Raw genomic sequence first — 10,989 nt, 5'->3', positions numbered from 1 at the left:
GTCTGCTTCAACTTCACCCTAGACTCGTGTCGTGTAGCAAGACTAACAAGTGGTCGAGTGAATTTATGAACGAACGAGCAACTATTATAAAAAAAGCAATACAATACCTTTCTTATTTTTTGATTCTTCCTTGGCCGTGTGGAACATGGATTAGCATTATGTCATTCCTACAAGTGATCACCCATCCAGGATTTGAAGAAGAAGCGCCATATGAGGACTTCGAGATCAAATATAAGATGTTTCTTTCCATTCCTCGTGAGCCACTTATTTCTCCGAAACAAGAGAGAAAAGTTATTTTCCTCCTATTTCCCAATAAGTCGACGGCGTTACACCATTGGGATACTTCGAATAAACTAGAGTACATATAGGATACACCGGTGCTAAAACCTTTTCTAAAGATATCTTCCAAACTGTTGGGGTCGTTGCTCCGGATTTTGTTCCCCCGGTTTGAAACCAGTTGGTTCCGTAGTTTTAGAATTCTGCTGATCCCAAGTACTCCATCTCCATCATTGCATATGGGAATATAGAAAGTAAAGAGGAAAAGGCATGACCAGAAGAATTGTGTGAAATAAGTGAATTTATCCAGTTGAGGCATGATTGATTGAGAAACAATGATTCCCTCCGGACATAAAGAGAGTCCGGAGTCTTAATTCATTCTATTGAGTTGTGGTTGTTGACCAACAAATTATGCATGGGAGAAAGCAAACGAATAAGGAAATTATTTATCGGGAGCTATATCAACTACCTGCTCTAATAGAATTCCATAAACACAACGCGAAGAGACTTTACTGAATGACTTGATCGATCGTACTAGATAGATAGGTATCAGAAAGACCATAATCCTTTCATACGCTATTTTTGATCCAATCTCGCACTTGGTCTGATCCTCTTTATTGATGGTCTTAAACCTGAGGTCCGACGTGATGTCATCTCCCAGTCTCCTACTTCCTTGGTACGAGCTGCATCACTGGCTCGTTCATTTGACGAGCGCTACCTGTTACAGAGTTCGGTTGCACGAACAAAACCAATGGTGCCTTCCTCATCGATGCGGACCTCTCCGTCCAATTCATCTTCTTCTTCACTTACGTCAACTAAATCTGCTCTGCATTGCCGCCTCTCCTTCCGTCTCCTACAACTAAGCCTCTGCCACCTGTGAAAAAATTGTCGGCAGCAGAAATGCAACTGCGACGGGAAAAGGGGTTGTGCTTTACTTGCGACGATAAATTCTCGTGGAAGCACAAATGTCCGAATCGCCAATACATGATTCTGCAGGTGGATGAACCGGATGGCGATGTTTCCTCCTCTGTTGTCGCCTAACCTGTTCCACCGGATCTTCCGTCGGATGATTCTCCAACTTTGCACCATTTGTCATTACAAGCTTATCATGGCACTTCTGGCAAATGTACTATCTACTTTTCTGGGTCGATTGCAGGCCAGGCACCACCGTGCGCATTCTTATCGATGGTGGCAGTTCTGACAACTTCATTCAGATGGAGAAGATTCCGAAAAGGAAATATCAATCCAATCGCTGGGTGAATAACGAGTGGGACCGGTTGGATCCAACTGCGACCCATATTGGTAAATGTTCAGCTGATGCTTCATAAAAAAATTAGATATCCATCACTCTAGCACACCGCTTGCCTATTCCGACTAAGCAGCCCGGTGTGCATAAGCAAAACCAGAACGCCTCAAATAAAAGCATTCTAGTTGTAAGAGAGGAGGTAAGGGTTGTCCTTACAAATGAAATGGGAATGGGGAAACTTTTTCATTCAGCACGGTGTATAGCCTATATAAGATAAGGAGCGAAGCGCTGCTCACGTTAAAGCTACTGTGTTGACTGTAACTACACTACGATAATTTTAATTGAGCTCCCAAAACAAAAGCAATTCTAGCACAAGAGCCATAGAACCTTTTCTTAAAAAGGAGAAGTCAAGAGCAGGGTTTTCAGCTCATAGCGGTTGGCCCTAGCTCAAAAGGAAGAGTTAGCTTATCCGGACCGGGCTTTGAGGAATATCTCCCCTGCCAGGGGCACAGCACATCTACAGGCCTTTCCACAATCCCTCTGCGTGTGATTTTTCGAAGATTTGAGGCGCCCTATCTGGCATAGCGTCTCCCGCCCCCCCGGGGGCTCAGAGAAGCGGTTCCTTCCTCTCATGCTTAGGAATTTACAAGGAAATCGATCAAATGACCAAGTTGCAAGACCGGGAATGAGCTTTACAACCTGGTTCCCAGTTCTTGAAGGGAGGGGAAGATCCATCCCGCTACAGATCTAATTGCCTTGCCTACAACAGATCTGGGGGCTATCTATGGCTTTGAACGGCTCTAGCTAAAGTTCTCTTACCGGTAAGGCGTTAACCCAGAGGTGATCTGGAGGTAGCTCGGAATAGAGATCCATCCCAGCCGGGGTTAGGAAGCTACCATTCTAACATAAAGGGAGACCTAGTTGCTAACTTAACCTTAAGGAGCTTTGCAGCACTCCTTTATCAAGTAGGGGATGCTAAAGTAGTTGAGACCCCAGAGGAAAGCACAGCAATCAGTCCTAAAGGTAGATGCGACTTCGTTCCTTTCTTTTCTTATAAGAGTGTTAGCGCACTGAATCTCAAGGCAATTGCACCTTACTTAGCCCAATAAACGAGACAGGGAAGGCTCTTACACCAAGAAAGGGGAGTCTTTTCATTTGGGCGTGTCATCTCAAAGCGAGATTGTGCGCATCTCTCTTATATATGTAATTGTCTGTCCGACTTTTGATAGGTCGAAAGACAAGATCCATAATTTAGTCTAGTCAAAAAGGATCTATTATAAGCGAATTCCTTGGGATCTATAGAGATGCGCTATCGGTGACTCGATTCTTTATCTTTATTTCCCTGTAACCAGAAAGGGCTCGACTTGGTCAGATGGGTGCGTGCGCTTCGGTTCGGATAAGGCTAATTTATATGCTTACACTAGAACTATGGCTCACGAGGAAGCCCTGGTCCTTACTAAGGAATGGGATCCCCGTACTTTTTTTCCAATTTTCTTTATTCTTTCATTTCATGTCGAGCTTTCGAAAGCCACAGGGGAGGGAGAATGAACGATCGACTGCTAAAGATCGTGAATAAAGCATTGATAGCTTTGCAGAGGAAAAAAACTTGGATTCTTCCCGAATCTTTTCAGACAAGGAGGGAACAACATCCCGGTCCGATGTTGGTTTTCCAACCCGACAGGACAGTCTTCCCAAGCGCCCGACTCAACGAGAATATAGCCTCATAGCTGGCACGGCAAAGCGTATCGTCCCCTATCTTTATAGCACCCCGGACACCCAATTGATCGTTCCCCGATTTACACCCGAAAGCCCTGAGTTCTACCCGATCATCCCCAGATATAGATGCGTCACACAAGTCACTCTCTCCTGATCCGCGACCGTGACCTAATTTCTTAGGCGGCTGTGCCAAGCTTAGTTGAAATTGAAAAAGGGACGGGCAGAAAGACCGTTGCTGCTGCCAAAAATACCGATAAAACACAACTTTTCATAACTTAATGCCGGGAAAAGTGAGTTCAAAGAATTACCTTCTATGTAAAAGACGATTTCCTCCTTCACTAGTAGAGTACTGGTACTCTATTTGAATTTGATTACTAGGCCATATCCCTACCCTAGTTCAAGGACTAAGTGATTTGCATATCTACCTTTAGCACCTAAGCGAGTGCTAATACAAACCTTACGGATTCAATAGCATCGGAGTCGAGAACAGCGCATATTCCAACAAGACCATCAACTGCGGGTAGGCTTCAAGCTCCTACTCATAGCCGCTCTTAGTACTAATTCCAAGATAGGAAGGACGCTCTTGGTCTTTGTTGGTGTGACAGTATACGGTCTTTGAAATAACCAACCATTGTTTGCAAGTAAATTCAAGGAGAGGGAAAAGCATTAGGCCGGCCAGTACCAGAACGATGATGAATAAGTCTGAGGTAGGAATCCGAGGATGAAACTTCTGTTGATGAAAGCATTCATACCATCATCTCTATCCCTTGCTCATTCTAGGCCAAGCTCTTCCCTTCTTCAAGTACTTTGCCTTCGGCATCTCACTTGAATTGGATAATGTATTAAGCATAGGATCATCCAGAGTCTGTAAAGTCTTCCTCCCTCGCTTAGCTCACCATAGACGATCTCTATCTCTTCATTGCTATGGTACTCTTTGTAGTAGTAGGTTACTTTCTATACCTGAGCCACTTTACTAACCCTTAGCTTGTGTTCGATACCTCACGCCTTCACTTAATCCAAAAGCTTGCTTCGTGTTCCAACTCAGCGATATGAATACCATCGTTAGCAATAACTTCCCCTTCGCCTACAGGCCTTTCTTCACCTCTCCCTTTACTCTTCCTTTGTATTCCTTCCATCTAAGCTCAAAGCTAGCTTCATCGCTAACGTAAGGGTGAATTGAATTCTATATATTTTAGAATAAAGAGTTCACCTAACTGTTATTGCTTGCTGAGATTAGTCCATATTGCTAGCCAACTCTACATCGCTTTAGCTCAACCTTTCCCTCTTCTTAGTCGCCTAATCCTTTATGCTGGACTTTACATGCAATTGCTCTACTGGATGGGAGTAGGTAAGGCAGAAGTCTTGGAGAACAGCTTGTGAATGGAGGGTTTAATAGTCAGGCAACTTTCGAGTGAGTAGGTTTATTAGTGACTCTCATGGCGGTCGTCGGTGTACACTGGAGGTTGTTGCGCCGGTGGATTCGCTACTGGTGGTGCTTGTTGGTTCACGCCGGTTCCCGAACTTGATGCTGTAGGCATAGAGCTATGGGAATGCTTTCATAGGCTGGCTAGGGGGGGGATAACTCTTTAGTAACTAAGCCCCAAGGCTAGCGAAGGAAAAGGAAGTTACATTAGGGCAACAACTCCTGACTCGAGGGTGATAATTTGAATCGAATAGATTGAATCAGAAATGCACTTAGAGAGAGGCAGAATAACCGGAAGCCGGAAGAAGGGCTTTAGTTAGGCAGCGAATCTTCATTGAAGTGATGTTAGCTAGGTCCTTTCCTCGAGCCAGTCTTGAAGCAGGAAGTCTTTTACCTGGATACCCGCTTGAAAATGACGTAGAGAGAGTGTTCGAGAACGTCTCTGTGCGGTTGGTTTTTCGGTTCCAAGTTGCGATGAAAGTCAAACCACTAGCACAGCGTGCAAACGTTGTTGCCATGTTTGATAGTTTGGCAAACTAGCGCCTGAGACCATAGAAGGGAGTCTTTGGTTGTGAACGTGATCGGGACCAGGCTAGTTGGCTCAGCGACATAGTAGTTTGGTTACCGGAAAGCACTTGGTAGGTTAGTTAACGAAAAGGTAAGGTGAGGCTGGCTGGAATGGGATATAGTAAGTGTGCCACGAGTGCTCCCTTCTAAGGCTTCTGCTTATCTCTAATAACGAAAAAATAACTCTTTAAGAAAGCAAAGCTACAACTCTTCAGTCTAAGCTATCTAAGCTAGAACTTAAGGCCGACCTCTTTCTTTTCCAGGGATACCCCACTTCCGGGTCTAGCTTCACTAACAGTATTCACTGTTTTCCAGATCTCGGAACCAGATCTACTTTCTCATCGGCATTCTCTAAATGAATTACGTTATGGTCTTGAACTCTCGATATATCATATGTAATGAATGATCGAGGTAAGCTTGTCTTTTCTGAAGAGGTGGGAGTGGGGCAGGCAAAGAAAGTAACAATCATACCCGATATTCAGAGCGCCGGAGATAGAAGCGGCGGCAGCCATAAAGTGGATAATTTCAATCCATTTGCTGTTTACTTCGATACCGCTTACTCAGGATTAGAATCTCATAGAATAGAAAGAAAGGGGTCAACATTACGAAATTAGCCAGGTTCAGTTCTGACTATAGAAGCAACCTATCTCATATTGGGGAGAAGTGTACCGCCCCGATCAAACTATCAATTTCATAAGAGAAGAAAGATCGTCGCGTAGAAAAGAAAGGTTTTGATTCCGCCGAATAAACAAAGAAACTTTCTCTGGTAAAAAATAAAAGTCTAATGAGCGTTCACGTCAGGACTTGTTTGTAGTTTTTTAGATTGAGAAAGCCTCCCATAAGTAAGTGCACCGAAAGGGGCCGGAGAGACGGTCAACCTGAGATCGGCTAAGATCCTTTCCTCACTCTAACTTTAGGAAGCTCACTTCTACCTTTTCTTGCAAAAAATTGAATTCTCCGTGAATATGCGGAGTACCAAGGACTAGATGGAAAGGCAGGAAGGTAAGTAAGACGTCCATCCAATGAACTCGATCATCTAGAGCAGAAACCGAACTGAATACACTATCAAGCGGTTGAGTCCCACAGTGAGATGTTCAATACAGCTGTCTAAAACTATCCCACGTACGAAAAGGAGATGTACACGATAGTGCTGGCAGTGAAAGACTGGAGGCACTATTTGCTCCTCGGGAAGGAGACGCTTTACGAATAGAATAGGCCAGATCAACAAGACCCCTCAGTATCTACAGAGGCAGTCCAAGCTTCAGGAGGCGCGTCATATGAAGTGAGTTTAAGTTTCTGCAACCGGTGTTGGCCCTTCTTTTATTATTTATTAGTAAAGCGCGTAGAAACCCTCTAACCTAGGTCTCCTGCACTCTTATTTGGTTTAGAATTGGGACAAGCCAAAACCTTCATTATTAGTAAGATAGGTTGCTTTCTTGTCTTGAGGAGTGAATTGCGTAGGCTGAGGGGCTACTAGCGGGATTATTTGGATAGAAGAAGATCTTGGTAAGGTTGAGCAGGGGCTTGCCAGGTATTGACCGACCCCTGAAGTTGAGGTAGAGGCTGTAGGTATTGCTGAGACTGACCTAGCGGAAAGGGATATTTTTCTGGTCTCACCTGAGAATGCTGTAGCGGCACTGGTTGAACCTGCTCTTGCGCCTGAGGCTCTTTGAAGTTGTTGCGGTTGAAGCTGAGTCTGCTGGACTGATTGCTGCTGAAACAGCGAATTCGCCTCTAGACCTGTCTGAGTGGAGGCCGTAGTCTGGTAGTGCTGAACTCTTGATGGTCTCTCTTTTATGAAAGGGATTGCTTTGTGACATGGGTTTACTCTTATTGGATGAATTTATTTGAGATTGTGGGCTAGTCCGAATCCTAGATGCAAGCTTCTTAGGTTGGTTGAGAAAGGGTGCTAGTCTCTTGTGCTTTCATCTTAACATTCATCAGTGAAGGCTCAAAGATGTCATACATGGGGGACTGCATCTCTCCTGAGTGCAGACCTTTACGTAGACGACTGTGTCAAAGTAGTAAGAAAGGCTGCAATAACGAGAGATGTCTCTCTCTCCCGGGCGCGTATTGCCGAAAAGAAGGTTTTGCTTCAGTTGTGCTACTCTAGACCTGCGGAAGACAGGTGCTGCATGCAAAGAAAGAAAAGAAAGGCCTAAGTCCCGCGATGTGCAGAGAGTGTACACCAGTCTGTGCTCGTGCGTCTGGGTGATCCTCAGGTGGAGCCCGGGTGTCAGTGTCAAATGTGTGGCAGGCAGAAGCTAAATAGAAAAAAGAAAGGAATTTTGGCGCAAAAGGAAAGAAAGAGGGGGCGATCTCGATAAGCTAAGCAATTGACTCTTTGTTTGCGATTCTTTCAAGGAAGGCTCAGATCCAATATCGGTAGCGGAAGAATTAGACTTGTGTAAGCCTGAGGCCTGGACCAGAAAGTCTTAAATTAAGTATAGGCCGGGGGCAGCTGCAGAAGATTGGACTGGAACCCGAGAAGGACAAAAACAAGATATCTTTAGTGGAAGTTACTTACGATCGGGCTTCACTAATCTGTAGCACCTGAACTCCTGAGCTTGCTTGGGTGAGTGGTGGGATGATAAATGGACTGGTCGACCCTCTCATTATTTTCCTGTGAATCAAGCCCTTCTTTAAAGAGCCATTTCGGTAGGTTTTAAATTGAGTCATTAGAGGAAAGGAATAGCAGACCGCGGAAAGCAAGCTACTCTCTCTAAACTAAATGGAAAAAGAGCTTATCTTATAGCAGCTCTCTCAGGGAAGCTTCCTTCGGGATTAACCAATAGGGTAGAGGTGAATCAGCTTTATTTCCTGAGGAGGACGTTTTTATTTCTTTTTATTGAGGCTGCCTTCGCACAACCGGCACAGGGTATTCATAGCTGCTGGTCTCGACCGGTTCACTAGAATGGTTGGAGCAACAGGAGCTCCTACTCTCCCTATAAGCTGATGTTGGTTGTTGGCTAGGCTCAACTTGAACCACCGGGCTTACCCATTTTTAGATCATGCCTCCGTAGTTTTTGGTATTTAAGCCTTCCATTTCTCTGCGACTTCTGGAACGGATGGGACTTTTCCCTCTCCAACTGGACTAGAATAAAGGAGGGTCGGCCCGGCCTGTGATCGTAGTCCGATAGATAGCTATTCCTGCCCCAACTTAACCAATGGGGTCCGGTAGTCAGGGGTAAGTAAGAATGAACAGAAGGCGACTAACCAATCTCTCTTTGAAACCAGATGCCCGGAGATGTTTGATTCGTAGGGCTAGGAGATCGGTGAAGAGGGCCGGACAACCAAGCTAAAAGTTCTTCCATTACGGCTACTCCGAAATTTTTACCACCTTATCCATCCATTACTGGAGACGAAAGCTGCAATCCCTAATGCCTTGCCCCTCTCCCTCCAGTCGGGAGCTAAACCCGGGGAGTGAGAAGAGAAGGAAGGGAAGAATCGGCTAGGAAAAAAGAAGATTTAATCGTGTTAATGCTAAAAACTCAAATACCGGGTATTCTCCGACATTTTTAATATCTTATACTTGGTTCGAATCCAATTCCTGGTAAGGAAGGCAAAGATTCTAAAAAAATTCCTGGATGATGAACAAGATGCACTGCAGCAGCAATAGCAAGTCACTTTGGAACGACCCGGCATCGAGGTCTCTACTCCCCAACCGCACCACCTGGGGAAACCAAGCGAAAGAAGACAAGATCGAATCTCCAAGCACTGTCTTGTGCTCGTCTCGGTGAATGGACACAAAAGAGATATTTCATATTTAAATGAGAAAGCATTCTGAATCGGCATGAGCAAAAGCCCCCGTAAAAGCTTCAACAGGAAAAGCAGTTCAGCAAGACAATGGAAGAAAAAAAAAACTAGAATTGGCGGAGAACGGAAGGAATTTACGAACGGTACGACCGGGGAAGCCTGCCTAGCAAAGCCAAGCGTGGAAAGACTACCTAAAGCTAAGACTCCTTTTCGGGTGCTGCCGGTCTGGATTGATGCCTTTCCTTCTTTCCAGGATTAAGGATCTCCCAAAAGAATGAATGACCTCACCTCAGGAACAGTCAATGGGAAATCCCGCCATGCCATCGGGGGGCTAGTGTGACCATCCATAGCATACGACGGGCGAGAGGGGTACGTGGTGGCTCAGTGTGTCTACCAGTTTCTGGTGAGGCTATTCGGAGATCCGGGGCGAGTCCCGATTCCATATATACGGTTAAGCAAGCCCTGCCGCCAGCTTCCACCCAGACGACAAAAAACGTGAGCGCCTGGCGCGAAAGGTTGCTTTGCTTTACTAAAAAAAAGAATATAAGGCGCGTTAGCGCTTTTGTTTTCCAATAAGGGGCGGAGCGAGCCTAGAATAGCAGCCTATTTATTACGTTACGTTTTCAGGCCAGGCCCCTTTACTTTTTTTTTTAATAAAGCGCTAGTGCCCCTAATCCTATAGAGTCAGGCTCTTCTGCAATCAATGAAACCGAAAGAAACACTAAAACCCAGTGCGTTTTGTATAGATCGAGAGTTGTAGCTGGATTCTTTACTCATGACATACTGGGAAGAATTGCAGGAAATCGTTCGATAAGACTTCTCACTACTATTTGAAAATGATATCCGACGATCAAGACAATTCCCGCGAACTCTTTCATTTCATATCTGTTTATTCTTCTTCTTACAAAGCAAATAGCATTTCCTATTGATTTGTCCCCTATCCTATAGAGCTGGACCTATTATGATTCTTTCTGAATTATCCGTCGCTTATGCTGTTCCCAAGGACTAGCAAAATCGAAATAGCGAAATTCTTGGGTCATCTCAATGGGTTCAGAAACCACACGTTTCTCTGGATCATCATAGCGTACTTCTACATATCCACTCAGAGGAAGGTCTTTTCGTAATGGATGACCCTCGAAACCATAATCTGTTGATATACGGCGTAGATCCGGATGATTGATGGAAGAAACACCAAACATATCCCAAACTTCTCGCTCCCACCGGCCGGCTGATGGAAATAGACTGACTACCGGAGATATTCGTGTTACTTCGTCTGCACTGGTTTGTATAAGAATGCGTGAGTTATACCGAGTACTCAGTAAATTATAGACCACTTCAAATCTTCGTTTTCGAGAGGGATAATCAACTCCGCAAATATCGATCGAAACTTGAACCCTTGTATAGGTATGCAATTTAAGAAAGCACAAAAATTGAAATAGGTAGTCCGTTTTGGTACCATATCTATTCCCATGTTCCGATCTTTCAAAATAGTAAACCCATTTTCCGGGTAAAGAATACAAACAATATCTTAATAAGAATTGGCTATCCATATAAAGATAACGAATGCTTTCTCCTCGTTCATATTCTTTTCTTGCTCTAAAAAACTCGCACCAGCTTGGCATGATTATATATGAACAGTAAAAGTGATCCGCTTTGCTTTCTTTTAGCAAAGACTTGTTGTAATGTAAATCAATCGCCGGTTGGGTTTACCAACCAAGAAAGACATGGGATTTGCGAAAAACTAGCTTTCTTCTCTCTCTTATGATATTTCTATTGCTTCGCTACTTCTCTTCTCTATATGCAATTACTTGGCGTAACTGAACTCAACTAAGCTTGCATCTTACTATAAGGTTTTCTAGAACCTAAGACTCTTAGATAGAGAGTATCAAACCAAATGTGCAATTCCCCTCCCCCGACAATCCGAGTGGGGAACTAAACCAGCTGCGCTACGAACACTTTCAACAGAACGAGACCCGCCCCTATCCTATATAGTAAAAATATATAT

General features: G+C 44.4%; 2 protein-coding genes across 2 annotated transcripts; both read right to left on the bottom strand.

The window, feature by feature from the left end:
• Window positions 1-112: 112 nt before the first annotated feature.
• On the bottom strand, window positions 113-595 carry atp8 (ATPase subunit 8). Its single transcript has one exon. The coding sequence runs from the start codon at window positions 593-595 to the stop codon at window positions 113-115; it is 483 nt and encodes a 160-aa protein (YP_009827582.1).
• Window positions 596-9,943: 9,348 nt separating this feature from the next.
• On the bottom strand, window positions 9,944-10,534 carry nad9 (NADH dehydrogenase subunit 9). The gene has a single exon. It carries the CDS (start codon window positions 10,532-10,534, stop codon window positions 9,944-9,946), a length of 591 nt encoding a protein of 196 aa, YP_009827581.1.
• Between the last annotated feature and the right edge of the window lie 455 nt (window positions 10,535-10,989).

The sequence above is a fragment of the mitochondrial genome of Trifolium pratense (assembly GCF_020283565.1).
Source record: "Trifolium pratense mitochondrion, complete genome".
Lineage (NCBI taxonomy): Eukaryota > Viridiplantae > Streptophyta > Magnoliopsida > Fabales > Fabaceae > Trifolium > Trifolium pratense.
The sequence above is the reverse complement of the archived record's forward strand: the minus strand, read 5'-3'. Positions and strand labels throughout refer to the sequence as shown.